Below are 21,834 nucleotides of genomic sequence, written 5' to 3'. Positions count from 1 at the left end.
AGCCTTGTCTGTCACACACCACCCCTCCTTATCTGCACATCGAAGAGGTCCCCATCGGCGTCATTATGGTGTTCTTTGCACGCCGACCCTCCCGTAGCCCTTGTCCCACTTTGGGAGGACGGAGACTGTGTCCAGCACATAGTGTGTGCTCAGAAACATTTTCTGAGAAGGTGAACAAATAGGAGGGACGGTGGATGGCGAGCTGAACTCCTCTGGCCTGCCCCACCCTGCCGGGCCCTGACCCTGCCAGAGCAGACCTGCCTCCTCAGGGCAGGGTGCATGTAGCTGGCAGGTACACTGGGGTGAAGCAGAGGCCTGGAGGAGGGTAGGAGACGGCCCTGTGCCGCTCTCCCGGTTGCCATGGACCGGTGCCCGGAGACAGCTGGCCCCTCGGCTCATCACCTGGTAACCGAGTGCTGACGGTGTGTGTGTGCTGCTCCCGCGCTGTCTGGAGCACAGCAGGCCCTTCCTCGGCCTCTGGCTCACTCTCAGGGAGAATGTAGGACTCTGAGAGTGCACCCCACCCCGGGCAGGGGCCTGGCATGATGCAGGCAAGCGATGGCTGGCATCACCAGGAGGGAGACCGGGGGTGAGGGGACGCACGGGGGGACTTGGGGACTGGCCTCCAAATTGCCTTACCCAGGCTGGCTTTTCTCTTCTCCTCCACTCTGAGGGATGGAGGCTGTAATGGTTTTAAGCTGCCAGGACACACACTGTGCTGTCACTGTTAGTGGGACTTAACAGTGAGCACCGGTTGCTGGTCTTTCGCATGTATGGCACAGAACTAGGCACTTAGGGAAGGATCTCAGAGTTTATTAAAAATAAAAGAAGGGGCGCCTGGGTGGCTCAGTCCATTAAGTGTCCGATTTCGGCTCAGGTCATGATCTCGCAGTTTATGAGTTTGAGCCCCCATAGGGCTGTCTGTAGTCAGTACAGAGCCTGCTTCGGTTCCTCTGTCCCCCTCTCTCTCTGCCCCTCCCACGTCTGCATTTGTGCTCGCTCTCTCCCTCTCTCTCTCAAAAATAAGCATTTTTAAAAAATAAAAGAAGAAAAAAAGAAAGTAGCCTTGATCCCTGTAAGCGTGCATTCAAAGTCAGGCAAAAAACAAGTTATAATCCTTTTTTTTAAATTGTTTTTGCTCAAGTACGACCTCAAAGGTTCTTAATCAAAGTGGTTTTCTCAATGGGAAATAAAATAGATCTGAGCCTAGGCAATCCTTCTCTCCCGCCCCCAAATCTAAATTTTTGGCAGGGCTTTCCTTGCCATTGCTGAAGAGGGCTGAGGGACCCGCCCCCCAGGAGATGCTGGGCTTGGCCTGCTCTGTCCCCGTTGTAGCCAAAAGCTTTTCTGGGAATACCACCCCTTTCCCAGGCCTGGCCAGGGCCTGATTGCCGACTTCTACAGTTCAGATTTACTCTGTGTCCAGAGCTGGAGCCTCCACTCTGGTGCCGGATGCTGTGTGTGCCTTCTCCCAGAGCTCCATTGGTTCACTGCTCTGGGGCCCATGGGAGGCCCTGTGCCTTCCTCACCACCCTAAGGGGATGTTTCCTGGGGACAGCGACCTGGTTTCCGAGGGTCAGTTCCCCAGCTGATTCCACAAGCTGCGGGAGCCACTCTGTATGTGATCAGGGACTCAAGAGGCCTGCCGCACTGGGCCTATACCACTTGTGAAGGAAGTGGACAGGCTTCTGTGTGGTGAGAAGCAAAGGGCCCCAAGGCTCTATGGATGCCTGGCCATGGTGCCTCTGCACTTAATTTCAGCTCCACTTCCCAAGAACAAGGAGCAGCCCAACCTGACCCAGATCTCAGGCACAGCCCTGTGGCCCCATTGCTCCCAGCAGAGGCATCAGATAGCCTTGGCAGTGGCCCACACAGTCCAGGCCTTAGCCTCCAGGGCTTTTAGCCTGAACTCACCTCTCTTGCCAGGACCTAGTTGTGTCTCTTGGAAACACTCTTGCAGCTTCCTTCTGGCTAGGACCAGAGAGGGCCCAGCTTGGGGATTTCCTTCCCTCCTTATGGGGCTGGAACGCTGAGCCAGTTGACATCTGGGGCCTAATCAGCTGACTAGGGACCTAGCCAAACTTTTGACAAAAGTTTCTTGGAGATAAGTGGGTAGAGTGAAGCGAGAGGCCTCTCTGTCCATCCCCTTGGCAGAAGCTATTCAGAACGATCCATCTTCCATTTCCTGCCTGGCGCTGCTGGTCAGCAAGTATTTATTCAACATCTGCTGAGTGCCTCGCCCTGGGACTTCATGTTCAGGAGCCTCAGTAGGAGGCAAAGACAGACCCCCAGCCTAGGGAGTTGGCCTTGTAAAACTCTGGGTCTCCAGCTGTTCCCAGGGTGGTAAAGGAGAAGCCAGGAACAGAACCAGCCAATGGGGGTGGGGGGGTGGGGGAGGTTGCTGTGAAGAGAGAGAGAGAGGAGGGAGAGAGAGAGAAGGGAGACTCCCTCTGCAACGGGTTTTCCAGGGCTGCTCTGTGGACAAGGTGTTGGGAGAGGGAGCATCTGGACAGAGGAATAAAAGAAGGGAGGGAAACCAGCACTGTCCTAGAGAGTCTATCCTCAGCCTGCCTGAGTTTTGGGTTGTGACAGCCTGCAATGGCCCCATCCAGATGGTGACTTCCCTCCCACGCTGAAATATGCCCTTTGCTGGCATCAAGTCACCTCCTGGAAGGAAGGGCTTTCTCAGGAATCCTTTGGCCTCCTTGACTTTGCTCCCCAAGCCACAGAGGATGTGCTGGCCCCTCCCTCCCTCCACCCGGGCCTCCCCTTCAGAGTTGCTTTGTCACATGTTTTCTGCACCCAGTTGTCACTGACCCTTTGACTCCGAGGGCCAGCTCACAGCTCACCCCACTCCAGGACCAGGGACCAGCTGATGTGCCTCCCCCCCCCCCAACAACCACCACCCCCCCCATTGCCATGGCAACTGCAGGCACTCCTGCCCCTGCAGAATATTGCTTTCTTGTAACCTTCTTTCCTCCTCCCTCTCCCCACTCTTTCTCTCACACAAAAAGAAAGCACAAGTGTTTTATATTCATTTTGCAAAAAGCTGTGTAGCGCATACTAATTGGCGCGGCTTCCTCCTGCTTTCTTTGAGCCTTTCCTCATTGTCAAAGCCAGGACTACAGTCCAGTGCGGGCTTGGGCCCAGCCAGCCTCCTCCTTGGAAGAGGACTAACTTTGTGTTTCTAGAGGCCGAGCAGTGGGCCTATCACTGGGGGCCTTTCGTCCAGTTCTTAAGCCAGTGCCCGCAAGCAAGGCTGCTGAGATCACTGTGTCCTTGTTCCAGAGCTGCTTGTCCACAGACCAAGGGGTCTCCAAGAGGGGTGGGGTACCAAAACCCTGGCCTGGCACAGAGATTCAAAGTCAGTCTCAGCCGGAGGGTGGAGCACGGCTCTCCCTTGGTCTCTGTTGCTCTGTCCCAGCACCGCCCCCGCCCCCCCACCCCACGCCGCCTTGACATTGTCTCCCTGGGTCACTCATTCCCTGAGCAGAGGCAGAGTCCTGGCCTAGGCCTTTATCAGGATTGTTGCTCCATAGTCTCAAATCCAGCCCCTAGGCTCAATGGGATTTGCTGGTCAGCTGGGAAAGAGCCAGCAGCTGGATTGGATGGCGCAGGAGCCCTGAAGTGGCTCCCACAAATTCCCCACTGTGTCTTCAAGCCATTCCTTGCCCTCTATTTTGGCAGCCCCTTCCTCTCCCTGCATCTAGGAGACTGAAGGAGATGGTGGTGCTATTCTCAGCTCCCATTGTAAAGAACCAGGAAGGTGGGCTGTAAGCGAGTACGAGAGTGCGCGCGCGTGCACACACACCCTCACACGTACACACACTTACAAGTACACGTGGTATTGCTCCAGGCAGGGCTGTCTGTTAGATTTTTGCCAGTCCCTGGGGACTAGAGACAAATCTTCTGATATGTAAGCACTAGAGGAGTGGCTGGGATTACTGAAGGAACCTGTAGACAACAGTTCCGGCTTTAATTGTGCAATTGAAGTGTAATTTGCATTCATTTGCCATTTGGTGTTAAACTTTCCAAAATAAGAGAATTCAAAATGTAAAATAGGCAGTTTTGCTGGCTGCTGCTCTCCAGTGAAGTAGGAGGAGGTGGTACCAAGATGTCCATGCAGATTCTCTTTAGTAGAGAGATGAAATCTGAAGCTCTTTGTGTATACACTGCAGTTCCTGCCCAGTCCCTAAGTCAGGACCACTGACCAGGCTCAGCTATGGTACCAAAAATCTCGTAACAGAAGGGGAGCACAGAGTATCTCCTATGATGTTCATGACAACCTTGCAAGGGGAAGTCTCTGTTGGCACATATGGGGAAACAGGCTCCCCATCACCTGCAAAACCAAGTTCAAACCTCTTCGGGCCATAGCTCTTGGGTACCTGCCCCTCCCTATGACTTCCACTTGATTTTCTGGCCATGCCCCCTGCTAAATAACAAAATTTCAACTGAGTAAATTCAAAGATCAGAATGGCTGGGGCGCCTGGGTGGCTCAGTCGGTTAAGCGTCCAACTTCGGCTCAGGTCATGATCTCGCGGTCCATGAGTTCGAGCCCCGCGTCAGGCTCTGTGCTGACAGCTCAGAGCCTGGAGCCTGTTTCAGATTCTGTGTTTCCCTCTCTCTGACCCTCCCCCGTTCATGCTTTGTCTCTCTCTGTCTCAAAAAAATAAATAAATAAACGTTAAAAAAAAATTAAAAAAAAAACAAACAAAAAGATCAGAATGGCTTTTTTCAAACAATTCATGAAACAGGCAGTATCCCCATGTAGCAATAGAAAGAAGCTGTAGACAAGAAAAGGTTTTTAAAGACAGAAAGGGAGTGGAGAAAGAAAATGACTAGTAGAGGCCCCTGGGTGGCTCAGTCGGTTGGGCGTCCGACTTCGGCTCAGGTCATGATCTCACAGTCCGTGGGTTCGAGCCCCGCATTGGGATCTGTCCTGACAGCTCAGAGCCTGGAGTCTGTTTCAGATTCTTTGTCTCCCTCTCTCTCTGCCCCTCCCCCGCTCATTCTCTGTCTCTCACAAATAAATGAACATTAAAAAAAAAAAGGAAAGAAAGAAAATGACTAGCAAAGGATGCACTGTTTCAGGCAAAGTTGCCTTCCTAATGGGACCAGGAGGGGTCTGCCAAGAGGATTATCTCACTAGGGCTGACCAGGTAATTCCATGTTGACTAGCTAAATGTTACATTCCTTTAAAGGTTAAAGGTTGAAACTACAATTAAGTTAGGTATTAAATCTTGGTTTGCTGACTTGGGATTTAGCACAGGTGACTCCATTTTGGGCCTGCTGTCTCCTTTTTAACACTCACACCAGCCCCATGCCCCATTCCAGAGCTAGATCAAAGCTTAGCTTCCTGGAATGTGCCACGGTATTCTGGTTCTGTGTCCGGAAAGGCTTATGCTAGTTAAGTGAATGCTTTGAGTGCCTTCCTCTGCCCCCCAGCAAACTGATGGTAAGGTACTTCTGAAGCCTTTCGATCCCCACAGGCCAAGTTGCTGGCTCTGGTTGTACATGCACTGCATTATAAGTGTTGTTTACCGCCTGTCTCCCCAGGGTCACTGTTGAGAGAGGCAGGGCCATCCTGTTTGGCTTCGCATCTCCTCCCACAAAAACAGGCCCTGGCCCACAGTGGGTGCTCAATAGATGTCGGGAGAGGGATTGGAAGGGTGAAGTTAACTGATGGGAAGTCAGGATTGTCTGACCACAAAGCCCATATAAGCTTATTGGGCTCCGGTTTGGGGACCAGAGTGTTTGAAGTGGACTCCTGATCCCTCGAGCAGATGACTCTGCAAAGAGAGACAGGCAGCAAATGAGAACATTAATTCTAGCTGGAAGTGGGGAGAGCTTCCTCTCCTGGTCTTCCCACCCTGGTAGCCTGGCCCTGGGGCCACTCAGAGAGTGTGGGCATCTCACAGGCCAGGGCTCTCTGGTGCTGGTGGTTCCTCCCAAGCATCTTTCCTGTTAGGGAAATGAGTACCTGCCAGAAGCCTGGTGTGGGCCACGGCAGCTCTCATAGGGTCGGGCTATAGCTGAGTGCTAGCCTGGCCTTGGCTGCCTCATACTTTTCTCACTTGCCACATTGAACCTCCAGGATTTGCTGCCTAAGGGACATGTACCTCCGCCCACCTGCACAGCCAGCCCTGAGAGGAGCAACCTGCAGCTCAGAGATGTAGGGACACAGGTGGCCTCCCTGAGTGCTCTCGGCCCTCCTGGGAGTCAGCAGCAGGTGTGAGATCGTGGGGAGTCAGGGAGGCCTTGCTGCTTCGGGCCATGGGCACAGCAAGAGCAAACTGACCTGAAGTACCACAGTTCTGGGAATTAGGGTGCTGATTTGGGGTTTTGACTTGATTCTCTTCTCTTTTTTTAGTTATAATTCACAAACCATAAAGTATACAAATTCAGAGATGCCCAGCTGGCTCAGTCGGTGGAACGTGTGACTCTTGATCTCAGGGTCATGAGTTCGAGCCCTACGTTGGGAGTAGGGATTACTTAAAAAAATAAAATATTTTAAGGGCACCTGGGTAGCTCATCCACCTTCGGCTCAGGTCACGATCTCGCGGCTTTTAAGTTCGAGCCCAGCATCAGGCTCTTTGCTAACAGCTTGGAGACTGGAGCCTGCTTTGGATTCTGTGTCTCCCACCCCTTCTGCCCCTCTCCCATTCATGTTCTGTCTCTGTCTCTCTCAAAAATAAACATTAAAAAAATTTTTTAATTAAAATAAATCAATAAAATATTTTTAAAAATTAAAAACAATATACAATTTAGTGGGTTTTAGTATTTTGACAAGGTTGTGCAAACATCACTGCTATGTAATTCTGCAACATTCTCCTCACTCCAAAGAGAAACCCTGTACCAGTTAGCAGTAACTCCCCATGTCTCCCTCCCCCATCCCCTGGCAGGCACAAGGTACTCTCTGTCTCTATAGATTTGCCTGCTCTGAACATTTCACATAAATGGAATCATCATGCAGTACATGGCCTTCTGCATCTGGCTTCTCTTACTTAACAAATGTTTTCAGGTTGGTGCATTTTATAGCATATATCAGAACCTCATTCCTTTTCATTGCCAAATAATAGTCCAGGACACGGATATGCCGTGTTCCGTTTATCCATTTATCAGTTGATGTACTTTTGGGTTTGTGATCTTGTGATACATGGTTAAAAAAAAAAATACGTATTTGGTCTTCATCCCTGGTTCTGGCACAGAGCTCCTAAAACCCTTGGAATTTCCTAAGTGTTGAAAATGATAAAGGTGTCTTTTGTTAGGTTAGTGAGGTGACTTGGATGCCCAGAAGGATGGGGGCTGGTTGCCAGGAGGACCAGCCATGTGATGAGAGGGTTGAACTTTCAACCCGACCTTCGAGAAGGAGAGAGGGACTGGCGATCGAATCAGCTGCCAGTGGCCAGTGATCTAATCCATCATGCCTATGTAATGAAGCCTCCTTAAAAACCTAAAGGATGGGGTTTGAAGAGCTTCCAGGTTGGTGAACACATGGAGATTCGGGGCAAGTGGCACCCCCAGAGAGCACGGAAGCTCTCTGTGCCCCTTCCCACATGCTGTGCCCTGTGCGTCTCTTTTATCTGACTCTTCCTGAATTACATCTTTTTATGATAAACCGGTGATCTAGTAAGTAAAATGTTTCACTGAGGACCATGAGCCACTCTAGAAAATTAACGGAGCCTAAGGAGGGGGTTGTGGGAACCTCTGATCTGTAGCCAGTCATGAGAAGCAAAGGCGACACCCTGGATCTCTGGCTGGTGTCTGAAGCAAGGGAAGGGCGGTCTTGTGGGAGTGAGCCTTCAGCAGTGGGGTCTGACGCTACGTCCAGGTAGATGGCATCAGAATGGAGTTGAACTGTAGGACACCCACCTGGTATCAGAAAAAACACATCAGAGTTGGTGTCAGAACCTTAGGGTTGTTTCCATTTTCTAGCCACGATGAACACTTATGCCATGAACATTTCTACGCAAGTCCTGTGTGGACATGTTTTGGGCCCTCTTGGGAAACACGAGGGGTGGAAGTACACCTCTGGTGACTCTGTTTAACTTTTTGAGGCACAGTTGGCTTGCTCCTTGCCTCAGTTTAATTTGAGTGAGTCACTCTCCCACCTGGTTCCCGCGTCTGGTTCTCTAACGATCCCTGATCATTAGACCGTGACTTGTTTGGACAATTGAGCATCTTGAGTGTATGGCCTGTGCTCAGGCCACTCTTATCACGCAGCACCACCCTGTCACCTCCTCGCTGTCTATTCCCCTGTCCCACCCCCTCCCTCTCTGTCCACTTTCTGCCACCGCTGAAATAGAAAGCTTTCTGGGGAGCAGATGGCCTGGACCTCTCCACTTCTGGGCCTGGAACCACTCAGGCCCCCAGCTCTTGGCCTGGGCACAGGGGCAAGTGCTCGTTGCTGCCATCTGTCCAGGCTGCTTAGCAGCCACTATCTTTGCCCAGCATGGATACATCATCCCCTGCAGGCCCAGCGGTCAGAATGTTCTAAAATTGCACATACTTGTGTGTGGAAGGGCAGGTGAGTACTGCTCCCTGCCAGGCCATGGGCTGCAGGCCGAGGCACATGAGACTCACCTGCAGCCCCAGCACCTGGCACAGTCGGGGCTCAGGAGGTGCTGAGAGCCTGGGAGCAGTGGAGGAAAGCATGCAGTTAGACAGGTGCGAGGTGACATCTGTGTGTGTGAGTGAGCGACGTGTCCGACCGGGATGAGGCCGGGCTGTGGCAGGATGAGAGCCAGACCTCCAGCTTGCAGGGCAGTTGAGTGCTGAACACGTCGCACTGCTGGGAGAGGACCCAGGGGCCAAGGCTGGCAGAGAGGACACCAGGAGAAGTGACATCTGGGGCCGGGCAGGATGAGGCACTAGCACGTTGCTCACACTGAGACAAGAACCACTTTGAAGCTTTGAAGAGACAGTAGTAGCTTTATTTATTTTTTTGAGATAAAATTCCCCTTTTAAAATATACAGTTCATTGGTTTTTAGCATATTCACAAGGTTGTGCCACCGTCACTACTATCTCACATTTTCACCATCCCACAAAAAGCCCTGGAATCGCCTTACTTTGACCACTGTCACCATATTGCAGCCAGCTGGTCTGTCACGGCGCACACAGCCCACCTCCCAGGGCCCCACCCTCTGGTGCTCTGTGTCACTTCCACAGGTCCAGGACCAAAGCCCCCCAGTTGCCATGGTAATTCTTGGCCCGGGTTCAGGCAGTCATTCAGTGGATGCCCGATGGGCGTCCGCTGAGTACCAGGGATGGCCCTGGGGGCACACCTGTGCTAGGACAGGCACGTTCCTCGTCAGAGAAGAGATGAGTGGGGGTGGGAGGGAGCAGCAGCCCTCCCTGCTGTGTCGTGAGGTAGAACTGGGACAGGTGCGCTGTGCAGTTACAGCATACACACACCACACTACACACACACACACACACACACACACACACACACACACACACACCTCCCTGCTGAGGCAGCACCCTGCTGGCTGTTGATACCAGATGAAGAGCAAGAGGCGGTGGGTGCCGTGGGGGGGGGGGGGGGGGGGGGAGAGGCAGCATCTAAGAGTACGAGGGCTTTGGGTGGTGAGGCAGCGCCGGGGAACCTGGTGACACACGGCACTGATTGGAGCTCACTCTGCCATTCTCCGTGCTGAACTCTGTGTCTTCCTTTCCTTGGAAGAACTCAGTAGGTAGGGGTCAGGCCTGTGTATGAACATCAAGGAGGCAGGGGTCAGGCCCGTATATGAACATCAAGGAGGCAGCTGAGAATTGAACAGTGTGTCTAGAAGTTAGGAAGTCCTCGGTCTTGGAGCCCAGAGTCATGTTCTGAAGGCAGAGGGTGGCCTTGTGTCACCTCTGCAGAAAGGTCTGTTCTGTGGCCTGGTGGTGGACTGAGCTGTGGCCAGCACACCAGCAGTGTGGCCTAGAGGGCACCGTTGGTCCCTCACACAGGTTGACTTTGGGGCATTGCCAGTGTCCCCGCACAGACTGCACCCTGAGTTCCACATCTCCTGGGGACCTCTGAGGTCCCTGCTCAGGGGACCAGAGAGGAGTGGTCATGAGAGAGCTTACTCAGAGTCTAGCTTCTTTCCTCCACTTGCCCTCACCTTCTGCCCATCTGTGTTCTCTTCAATCCATATCTTTTGTAGAACTTTCTGAACACTGTTAATAGCCGTAATCTTGGTGGCTCTCACCAGCCTGTCACCCTCTGCAGACCCTTTGCCACCCCCTGGCGGCAGCTCTCCAGAGGCCCTCGTCCTTCATCCTCTGCTTTTCTCCCCCAGGTTATCCTGAAGGATCTGGAGGTGTTGGCAGAAATTGCTTCCTCCCCTGCAGGCCAGACAGATGATGCAGGCCCCCTTGATGGCCCTGACCTCCGGGTCAGCCACTCAGAGCTTCAGGTGCCTACCCCTGGCAGAACAAACCTGCTGAACACTTCTGGTAAGTAGTGCCTTTATGGTTACAGCCTCAGGGGCCCTGGGAGTGCTAGCGCTCGGTCTCCTCCTGGATCAGGCACTCCTTTGGGCCATCCCTCTCAAGCCCCGGATCTCTCCTGGGGTGTGAGCAGTCAGAAGTCCCCTCTGCTCTCTGAGAGGCAGGCGGACCTTGCCCTCCTGTTGCCTCCCCACCCCCATGAGAGGCCTTCACATCCCCTTTTCCTCATCGTCCTGCACCATTCATACTTCTGAGCCGTTTGCTAAATATAAAACCATCTGAGTCAGCGGATCCTCTCTTTTGCTGGGGCAGCGTCTCCCCAGCCAGGAATCAGGGGGCTTTGGAGCCTTGAGTCTCACAGGTGGAAGACCAGGCAGCCATTTCCTTCCTCATTGGGGAGCTAAAAATAGCAAACAACATGGCAGGCAGCCCAGGCCGGAGAGGGGTAATTCAAACAGGATGTTTCCAGGCAGTCCTTGGACATGAAGGTGGCTGTGGTGTTCCTGGGGCTCGCCCCTTGGGGTCCTTCCAGATAGCAGGTGGCTCTTCTCCCTGGGCCAGTGCAACTCCCAACTCCTTCCTCCCAGGCAGACGCCAGTTTCCTCCGGCGACGTCATCCTGGAAAATGCCAACGATGCGAGTTGATAGGAAAGTCCCTAGCAAATCTTGGGTGTTCGCCTGGGGTGTCTCTTTGTCCCCTGAGTGAGTGGCTCTTGATTTCCAGATACGAGGTCCTCGGTGGCTCCTCCTTTGATGCAGAAGCCAGATGTCAGATCGATTCAGGGCCTTTCGGCTGCAGCTCCCCTTCCACTGCTCTAGCAGGCAGGGCCTCCGAAGGCGGCTGGTCCCTGGCCCTGAGTACCCCTGCTCGGTGGTGCCACTGGGGCCCTGTGGGCCTGACTGCACCCCAGGGCTGCCGGGCCGAGTCACAGAAGGCTCGTGCATTGAATATGTCTTCCTGGTGACACTTGATGTCAAGGGCTCCCCCAGCTCCTGCTGTGGGGTGTCACATAGGACCCGAGGCTTTAGGCCACTGCTGCTGCACATGTTCTTTCTGCAACTGGTCCCAAGTTTCTAGCTGTCTCTGACTGAAGCAAGGAAGGAGTAAGGGACTCTCATGGCAGCCCGGTTTCCTTCTCTTGTTTCTTCAGGATGCAGTGGCTTCCTTGCCTAGGAGCCCGGTTTCCTCCAAGCAGTCAGAGGCCATGGCCGGGAGGCTCCCACATCCTGACCCTGGGACACTTGGTGAGGGTCCCACCCTCTGTCCCACAGCCCGGGAGTCCGTTTTCCATCCTGTGTCCCACATCGGCACTTGGGGGTCCGCCTAAATTCCCAGGGACAGATGGCAGAAATGCCAGGGGCTGAGTGTCGGCACACAGCCACGATGTGGGGGTCCCACTGAGAGAGGAGAGGAGCAGCAGTGAGGGGATGAGGGTGACAAGTGACTGGAAGAGGGCAGCAGCCAGGAGAAGGCATCCGCGGGTCAGAGCCAGCCCTAGATCTCCCTCCCCAAGAAGCAGTTGTCTGGCATCTTCTATCCTCCTCAGAGTGGAAAAGGAGAGAAAGCCAAACTGAGGCAGCTTCGCCCTGGGCAGGGGAAGGACACCTTCATCTCCGGACTCTCTGGGATTTGTCCCTCCATTTCTGAGGTGTTTTCTTTTTCTCTGGGCACCAAGAAGCTGATGACTAAAATGCTTACTCATTAGTGGAGGGATGGGCCGGAAAATGGCCTGGGGCCCAGGTGGGGTGTGTGCCCTGGGGAGGCCCAGACAGGGAGCTCCTCGAGGTGCCATCTCAGCCGCTTGGGAGTAAGAACTGAGAGTGTCTTCGATGGCAACGTCCTCTGAACCTTGGCTGCTGGCCCTGCCAGGATAGGTGGGCCCCTAATGAGGCTGAGGTAGTGAAGATTTGCCCCAGCTCACCAGGGCTGTCAGACTGGCTCACATCAGCCAGGGACTCACCCTGAATTCTTAGAAAAACAACCAAGTATGCCAGATGGGAAGAAATTCCATCCTGGAAAGAACACCAAGGAAGTGCCTGCAGCCAATAACTCTTCTTGCTTCAAGGATACACGGTACCGTGGGCCATGTGCTCTTAGCCTGAGACTCACACACGTTCGCTGCACAGAGTGTGGGAACCACACGTGCGTGCATGTCCACAGCTGGCACCAGATTTTTCAGATTGGTTCATGATTTTAAAAGGTTAAGGTCAAGTTCAAACCAGTAAGAAGCACATAGGAAACCAAAGTTAGGCCCTGTCCCATCTCCTGCCTCAGTTGCCTGGGGGAGGGCACTGGCCAGGCACCAAGGATGTTGGGGTTGGCTGTTTAGGTCAGAAAGCATGCGGGAAGTATACACTCATTCATCTGTGGGCTGCTCTTTCCCCCGTTGCTTCTCAGGCATGCAAGAGGGTCATTCTGTCTGTTTCCATCTGGCCGTGCACGGGGACAGAAGTTACAAGGCCAGACCCTCTTCCTGTTTGGATTTTGCTTTCCTCTGGCGCTCTGGCTCTCCAGGGCACAGCTCTGAGAACATGCCGACTGCAGAGCACCACCACCCCCACCCCCCACCGTAAAGGGTCTTTCTCTGGAAAGCCAAGGAGGCAGGGAGCCTAGCAAAGATGAAATCAGCAGCATTTGTAGAGAAGCCTGCCTGCTCACTGGGTCTGTAAACTCAAATAGTGCAGATTTAATGCAAGGGTTGGGGCAGCATCACACACCTCAGTAGTGCCACAGCAGTGGTCCCAGGGCCCACGAGGCAGAGTTGCCCACACAGGATTTTCCTCCCACCTGTGCAAACATCTCTCCCTCCAGCACAGAGCCATGCAGGCAGAAGCATTGGTCTTGCTTCTCCCACCCCACTTCATTGCTGACCTTCACAGAGCCCCAGGCTGGGACCTTCAGGAGTGGAGCTGCCTGGGTGGGCAGGCCTGAGGAAAACCAATAGAGGGATCCCACATTTTGCTGTCTCTCTAGACTGTGATTTGGTGAAATGAAATGAAAACGACCACTTGGGTCTCCTATGACTTGGCAACTTTTGTGCGTTCTCTGCCCGTCTCCACTCAGGGAGATTCTGGCTGAGGCCCCCTGGGCTCTGGGGAGAGGGGTGATGAGCTCCCTTTGAGCAGACCCGAGGGGCCTAACCCTGAGTCTGAGCAGAAGGCTCAGCAGAAGCAGGAGACCTCTGGGATCCGTCCCTCATTTGAGATGTGCCTGGCCCTCCTGGGGCCTGAATGTTCTTGCTGCAAGGGAGGGAGCAACCTTCGCCAGGCACAGCAGCAGTGTGGCATTCAGGGGCCAAAGGTCACCCCAGGACTGATGTTTGCACCCCAGATGCCATCTTTCCTATGCTTCCTTTCCAGTCAAGGGGGCACATTCTTGGTGGGATAACTGCTCATGTTATCATGCCCCACAGGGCTCTCTGGTCCAACGTGGAATTTGATCCCAGTTCTAAAATCATGGGCAGAAATGAAATGTTCTGATTCCATTTCATTCCTTGTAGCCCAGGCTGGTGTGGCCAAATTCATAAACCAGTTCTAGAAGAAACCCAGGAAGCCATCCCTGGGCATTTTTCCCAGTAGTAAGGGTGAGTCTAGTGCATTGAGCTTGTTTGGACCGGACACTGTTCTGAGCACTTCCCATGTGTCAGCTCACTGAACCTCACGGTGGGTGAGCCCAGCTCCTCACAAGAACCGTGGGAGGAAGCACCGTTGTTATTCTTACCTGGGAGGGGGGCTTGCAATAGGTGTTGGTGCCAACCTAGGAGCTTAGCCTGAGAGTCTGCTCTCTTTACTCCCATTTTAGAGGACAAGAGCACTTGCCCAGCACCAGAAGCTTCCATCACTCAAGATGGGGAACAGAGCAGCAGTGGCCAGGCCAGCAGGCTTCTCCCTTAGGGCATATCCTGGCATAGCCTTTGAGTGTATCCCTTCTCTTCACAGTGACTTCAGGGACCCCATTCTGGCCTCAGCCACCTCAGCAACTCATCCCTCTTGCTGCCTCCACTTCCTCCAGCCACACCAGACCATTTCCCAGCCCCCAAAGCCTTCTCTGTTGCTCTTGGAGCCTTAAAAGGCCTTCTTCCTACATACTCTTCAGAGAGTGTAAAAGAGCATGGGTGCAGGGTCAGGAAAATCTAGGTTGTACTCATCCCTAAAAGGCCAGAGTCACATGCCCAGTAAGGATCAGTACCTGTCTTTCAGAGTTTGTCATCGTGATGGAAGGAGGGGGTGCCAGAGCTGGCCACCTTGTCACCACTGCTGTGTCGAAGGCTCCCCGAGCACCACTGCCCAGGTCTTCACTAGTCTGCAGGTGGAGAGCCTCACCCTCTCCATCCCAGGCCCAGTCTCAATGAGGGACCTGAGGCCCCTGCCTCCCATCTCCCTTCAGTGCTGCCCTTGGCCTGGCCCCGACTCAGCAGCAGTCTTTCCTGATGCAGCCTCTCTCTCCTGCCGGGTCAGCTGGAAGTTCCTCCTGGGCCCTGCCGTGGCCCATTAGCTTATCTCTTGCTCTGAACCAGGCAGCCGGAAAGCCTCCCAGATTTGGGCTGCTGCTGGGGGCAGAGGGCTCCCCAGCCTCAGCTGGGCCGGCTTGGAGAAAAGAGTGACTGCCTCTTGGATCGAGTCCCATGGGTGCCACGGCTGCAGCATCTCAGCCACCCTTTCATCCATGCAGCTGAGGGGTTTGGGCCGTCCAATTCAGCAGACTCCATGCCTCCTAAGACCCCCCTGTATCACAGGCGTTGGCCTCCCTTTCTTCCAGCCCCTTGGTTCTGTGGGGGAAGCTGCCCCTTCCCCACCTGCGTCCCTGGGTTCCATGCCAGCCTCCCGGTCATGCAGCCCCCTCCTCAGAGCAATTCTTGTGCCAGGCTCTGTGCTAGGCTCCTCATCCCTGTGAAGTTCACAGACAGGAACCAGCCCTGGATCTGCCCTGGGCCCCTGGCCTTTCCTCTACGCTCTGGGTGGCGGATCGAGATGCCCACGCGAGGGACTGACCAGGCACCTGGGCCCCAACCCACAGAGGGAGAGGAAAGGGGCTGAGAGGGTGGGGAGCTGAGCAGGGACCCTGCTGGGTCTGGGCTGGGCCACTAAGGTTTTCGCATCTGGTTTTGTTGAACTGTAACTCACATTGCCTATTGAGGCCAGAGCTATTTTTATCCTGACATGTGAGGCTCCTTCGCGTCATAGCCACAAAACTCAATCTAAAACATCCCAGGGAAGGTTGTTTGTGAGACGTTCTGCAGATTCTCATGTCGCCACATCAGGTTTCACTTAGCAACATCTGCATGGCTGGCTCCCTGGCCGCCCACCCCACCAGCCCGGTTTTGTATACAGAGTGCTCCCGACAGCATCTGTCTGCCCCACGGCCAGCCAGCAGTCACGTGAACTTCCTGCCAGAGCCCACTTCTCCAGACTTCAAACCAGAAATTCGAGGCGGGCGGCATTCAGCTGAGGGGCTGGTCCTTGGCAGGATCAGGGAATGGAAACCCCGCTCTCCTTGGCCCTTCGAAGAGTGTGACTCTCCTGAGACCCAAGGCCAGGTCGTTCCCAGCCACCCCCCTTCCTGGGCCCCAGCTCACACCCCATTTTGGTGGGCCTGGAACACTGCATTCGTCAATGCCACGCGAGTAAAAGCGTCCCAGCCCTGGCGTCCCAGCGCCTCCCCTGAGCACAGTGTTGGAGGGCCTGCCCAGAATCAGGTGCTGGGGTCCTGTCCAGGCTCTGCCCCTTCCTAAAGGAAGCCGTGAGCCCAGGGCTCCACTCTGCAAGAGCGCCCGGCCCTGGGGCCCCACTCTGCAGGAGAGCCCGGCAGAGGTGGCTTTTATCAGAGCTATTGAGAAAAGAAGCCGATTGCCTGCCCAGCTGTCGAGGGTGAGGTGATGGAGGGCCGGAGGTGGACAGAAATGGCCAGCGAGGCACTTTGCACTCCCACGGGGAGGAACAGGCTGCAGTTGGGCAGAAATTCGTTCTGTTGAGAGAGGCCCATCATCCATGTAGTCACACTCCCGGCATGAGTTTGCTGACTCGCCACCCCACCTCCTCCTCCCCCTGCAGCCCTGCCTGAGAACGTCTCTCAGGTTCTGACTCAGGCCAGCCGGGCCTGAGGGGCTGGTTAGTCAGAAAAGTGGTGGGCCGGTGGGAAACGGAGGCAGGAGGAGACCGAGTAGGTCCTCACCCTGTCCGTGGTGAGCACTAAGCTGCTCTCCGTCCCTGACCAGCCCACCCAGGAAGGGCTGCCTCTCCTGCCCGGACCTGCCATTTCCATACAGTTGGGCCAGGATTGCAGTGAGCTTTCTGAGGCTCCCAGCCCAGTCCTGCAGAGGCTCCTCCTCAAGAGAGTCCATTCTGGTGGGTGGGAGCCTGAGGGACAAAATTCCCTACCCCAACAGCTGCAGGCCCCAGCAGGCCGGGCCCCAGTAGCTCCCTGACACTCCCATAAGCCTGGTCTGGGTCGCAGGCAGGCTCCCGGCCCCCCACTCAGTTTGCTCTTTGTAGCCTTTAAACAGTTGGGAGCGCTGGGAGGGCTGAGCTGTGGAAGCTTTCCCAGCAACCACTACTGTGAGAATGTGAGTCACTTGACGTGGCTTCTCCCAGATGTCACTCTGCCCTCCTCCTCCCTCCCACAAAGGGCCTCAGCGCCAGGGGCCGCATGCAGGCCTGGACATCGAGAGTTGATTGTGCGGCCCAGAGGGGGCTTTGGCTGAGAAGACCAGGAATGTGTTCAGAGCAGCCCCAAGCCTTTCCTTCTGCTGTCTTAGGCCAGCCATCAGCAGAGAGACGGGCAGATCTGCCTCCCCGAATGTGGGGCCGGGGATGGGGGAGTCACAGATAATCATACCCTCTTCTCCTCACAGCCTCCCTGCATCCCAGCAGAGCACTGTGACCGTGTCCCAGATCTGAAATCTCTTCACTCAGAGACTTTCCAGACTGTCCCCCAGCCCTCAGTCATCCATTCCAAGACCCAGAGAATGGGAACAGGTTGCCCCTTGCAGTGCTCTGTTGGAGTCATGGCGTGTTTGTGAATAGCAGCAGCCCCCGTTCATTGGGCACAGACTGTGTGGCAGGCCCTGGTCCCAGTACATTCAATGTGTTGTCTCATTTAATAAGCGCTCTTATTGGGGGTGCCTGGCTGACTCAGTTGGTGGAGCATGCAACTCTTGATCTCAGGGTTGTGAGTTCAAGCCCCACCTTGGGCATAAGGATTACTTAGGAAAAAAAAAAAAATTAACTGAAGGAATAGGGGCTCTTAATGCCCCCACTTTATAGATGAAGAAACCAAGGCTTAGGATAAGAGACTTACCCCAAACTGTGCCACTAGTAAGCGGTAGACATCTGATCTGAACCGGGTCTAAGGGATTCCCAAGCCTTGCTCTAAAACACTATGTTTGATGTTTCCGCCTGCCCGAGATACCGGGCCCTTTGGAAATGGAGACTGTAGCCCCGCATCAGGGAGTATTTATGATCACTCCCTGTTTGGTTCCCTTTGTCTTTAGGAACCCAAATGGTCCTAAGCCTGGAAATGATGTAGGTTGGAGGGTACATATACAGAAACAAGCCGACAGGGATACAGGGAGCCATCACAAATGAGCACCCAGGAGAAGGTTCCAGTCCACACACACCGCCAGTGTTGGGGGTATGCAGCCAGGCCACCGTGGGCAGTGTGGGGACAGGGAGGAGGTACTTTAACAGCTGTATCTGCAGCCACCTCTTCAGAGATCAGCCCCAGCTGGGCCCAGGGTAACTCAATCTGTAAGAATGTGACACTTGATTCTGCAAACAGCCCCACTGGACCAGGGAGCAGAGACTGTTTGCCATTCCAGAGTCACTCAGGACCTCCCAGGCCAGGCTGTTCCGGGCAGGGACCCAGAGCAACAGTCTGCAAACATTAAGTTCAGTGAGGCCTGCCCTTGAACTGGCCTTCTTACTCCAGGCTCGCCCCTTGCATGCAGTTCAAGGGGGCTGTGTAGAGATTCTCAGGAGAGAGGACAGCAGTTTGAAGGCATGACTCCTGGTGAGGAATGCTCACAGATTGATTCACAGCTGGGAGAAGTGAAACAAAAAGGCACCTTTTCCAGTTCCCAGCCACTTCCCCACCAGGAGCACTCAAGGACTTAAGGGAAGTCTGAGTTGAGCAAAAAACTACTGAAAGGAGGGTTTTACTGCTTCTTCTGACCACTGGCATCTAATGAAGTCAGCCCCTGGGGCTCCCATGTAGGGCTTGCTTCTGGTACTGTGGATGGTTCCACACATTCATGTTTTGTGCTTGGGGCTGATGCTTCTGGGAGGAGATACCCCTGACACAGCCAAGCTTGGTTCCCTGTTTTATGCAGGCATGTGGCCACCCTCTCCCTGGTCTGGGGAGGAAGTCAGGGCTTTAGAGCCAAAGAGAGGCCAGCCTGGAAAGTGATGGCCCCGATGTCTCTGTCGGCCACTCTACTTCCCCCAGTGTCGTCCCTGAGTTCCCAGAGGGCGGCGGTCAGGTGCTTTCTCCAGACAGTATCAGTGTCTCTGTGTCCTCAGTATTGGCAGGGTCTTAGCTCCGGTCTTCTGCCTCCTGCTTCCTAACTACTAGCCCCAAACCTCCCCAAGCACCAGTGCCCAAGTGATGGGTGGCCTGTGTAGCTGTTGGGAACATGGGCCCTGAAGATCAGCTGCCTGGGCTCAGAGACCACCACTCACCGGCTCTGTGTCTTTGGCTAATCCTCAGCCTAATTCACAGCTTCTCCACATATATGATGAGAATAATAGCACGTATTTTCAAGTATTGATTTGAGAATTAAATTAGATACTATGCGTAAAGGTTTTAGATATGCGTGGCACATAGTAAGTCCTCAGTAAATGGTAACTGCTGGTTGGCTCTTAAGATGCCATGTTGGGGAGATGTTGGTCAAAGGGTACAAACTTCCCACTAGAGGTTAATAAGTTCTGGGCATCTAACATAAAAACAGTGATTATAATTGGTAAGACTATACTTAAAAAGACTATACTTGAAAAATGCTAAGAGAGTAGATTGTAAATTTTGTCACCACAAAAAACAATGGACAGATGAACAAAGAAAAAACAAATGAAGGTATTGGCTAACTCCACAACTCTATGGTAATCATTTTGCAATGCATACACGTATAAAAACAATACATTGTGCACCTTAAACATATATAATGTTATACATTAATGTTACCTCAATAAAGCTAGACAAAAATACAATATTAAAAAAAGTAAAGCATCTAGGGGCACCTGGGTGGCTCAGTCAGTCAAGCATCCAACTCTCTTGATTTCAGCTCAGGTCATGATCTCACAGTTTGTGAGATCAAGCCCTGCGTGGGGCTCTGCACTGATAGCAAGGAGCCTGCTTGGGGTGCTCTCTCTCCTCTTTCTCAAATAAACCTTAAAAAAAACAACAAAGCATCTAAAAAAGAAAGCCGATATCATATTATACTGGGACAGTTGGAGATCCATCTACATGCAAAAGAATTCAGACTCCTTCTTCACACCATATACAAAAATTAAAATAGATCAGAGACCTAAATGTAAGAGTTATGTTTTTGAAAAAACAACTTTTAGAAAGAAGCATACCAGTAAATCTTTATGACCTTCCCATCCACTAGGATGGTTATAATCAAAAGACAGGTAATAACAAGTGTTGGCAAGGATGTGGGAAAATTGGAACCTCATGCCCTGCTGGTGGGAATGCAAAACGGTGCAGCACTGTGGAGAGCAGTCGGGCAGTTCCTTAGAACTTACACAGAGGCACCATAGGATTCAGAAATTCCACTCGTGGGTATATAGCCAAAAGAAATGAAAACCTGTACACACAAAAACTTATACATGAATGTTCATAGCAGCATTATTCTCTCTTTTTTTTTTAATTTTTTTTTAACGTTTATTTATTTTTGAGACAGAGAGAGACAGAGCATGAACAGGGGAGGGTCAGAGACAGAGGGAGACACAGAATCTGAAACAGGCTCCAGGCTCTGAGCAGTCAGCACAGAGCCCGATGCGGGGCTTGAACTCACAGACGGTGAGATCATGACCTGGGCCGAAGTCGGACGCTTAACCGACTGAGCCACCCAGGCACCCCTATTCTCTCTTTTTTTTAATTAGGTAAGCTCTACACCCAATGTAGGACTTGAAGTCATGACCCCAAGATCAAGAGTCTCATGCTCTACTGACCGAGCCGACCAGGTGTCCTGCAGCATTATTCTTAATAGCTAAAAAGTGGAAGCAACCAAACGTCCAGCAACTGATGAATGGATAAAATGTGGTATATCCATACAATGGCAGATTATTCAGCCACAAAAAATGAATACAGAGTGGACACAGACTACAACATGGATGAACCTTAATTAACTATCATGCCAAGTGGAAGAAGCCACATACTATGTGATTCCTTTAATACAAAATGTCCAGAATAGGCAAGTCCATTGAGACAGAAAGTAGATTAATGATTGGCAGTAGCTGGTGGAGGGAAGAATGGGGAGTGACAGCTAGTGGGTGCGAGATTTCTTTTTGGGGTGATGAAAATGTTTTGGAATTAGTGGTGATCAATGCGCAATTTTATGAATATACTGGAAACCACTGAATTGTACACTTTACAAGGATGAGCTTTATGATGTGTGGATTGTATCTGTTAAGCTGGTGTGTGTGTCTGTGTGTCTGTGTTTAAATGCCCTGTTAGTGCCTTGGGCAGGGGGGATGAGGATTCCTACTGTCTCTAACACCTCTTCCCAGCAGTGCTGTTACAAAAGAAAGACGAGGAAATTCCATAGGTGTATGAATATACTACACGGGGATCAGCCAGGCATTCCATCAGCCCTGCTCTCATCCCTTCCATGCCGGATACCTTGCGGAGGGGAGCGTATGCTGGGCTGGATCTGGGAGAGGGGCTGAATCTGGCCCTTAGTGTATTTTCAGCTGGGATACATATCAGAGGGATACCCCGAATGTGCTTCTGGTTCTGAAGACAACTCTGTGCTTTGGAAGTCTTTAGAATACTAGTCTAAACGAGCGTCTTGGCCCAAAGAAGAAAAATGACAGATTTGGAAACACTGAGTGAAGATTGAAGCCCTTGGTAACATTTTGTCAGTGTGTGCTGTCTTCGATCCAACAGGTGTGCGCATCACATACCTTTTCGTGAGCCCTGTTGGGAAAGGAGTGTGAGTTGTGTTGACTTTTGGTGTCGTGTGCCTCTTTCATCCCTTTTTTCTCTTTCGCTTGTCATGTGTCCTTAATGAGCCAAAATGAAGCCCAAGTGTGTTTTATTTACTGAAATAATAGGTACAGGTTTGTTTTCTAAAAAAACAAAACAAAACAAAACAAAAAACCAAAAAAACTCCTAGCACACATACCAGTGGGTCTTATAGATAGAAGGTGTTCAGTAAGTAATTGGGAGAGGTGGA

At 52.7% G+C, this 21,834-nt stretch overlaps 1 protein-coding gene across 2 annotated transcripts in view; it reads left to right on the top strand.

Moving 5' to 3' along the window:
• VAC14 (VAC14 component of PIKFYVE complex) overlaps positions 1-21,834 on the top strand; it is a 101,827-nt gene that overhangs the window by 39,857 nt on the left and 40,136 nt on the right. For both annotated transcript variants that reach the window (XM_027076175.2, XM_027076174.2), the window contains exon 13: positions 10,291-10,447. In XM_027076175.2, coding sequence (XP_026931976.1) covers positions 10,291-10,447 — 157 coding nt within the window. The remainder of the gene's footprint in view (positions 1-10,290; positions 10,448-21,834) is intronic.

Source organism: Acinonyx jubatus, chromosome E2, assembly GCF_027475565.1.
Source record: "Acinonyx jubatus isolate Ajub_Pintada_27869175 chromosome E2, VMU_Ajub_asm_v1.0, whole genome shotgun sequence".
Classification (NCBI taxonomy): Eukaryota; Metazoa; Chordata; class Mammalia; order Carnivora; family Felidae; genus Acinonyx; species Acinonyx jubatus.
This window is presented reverse-complemented; position numbering and strand designations above follow the sequence as displayed.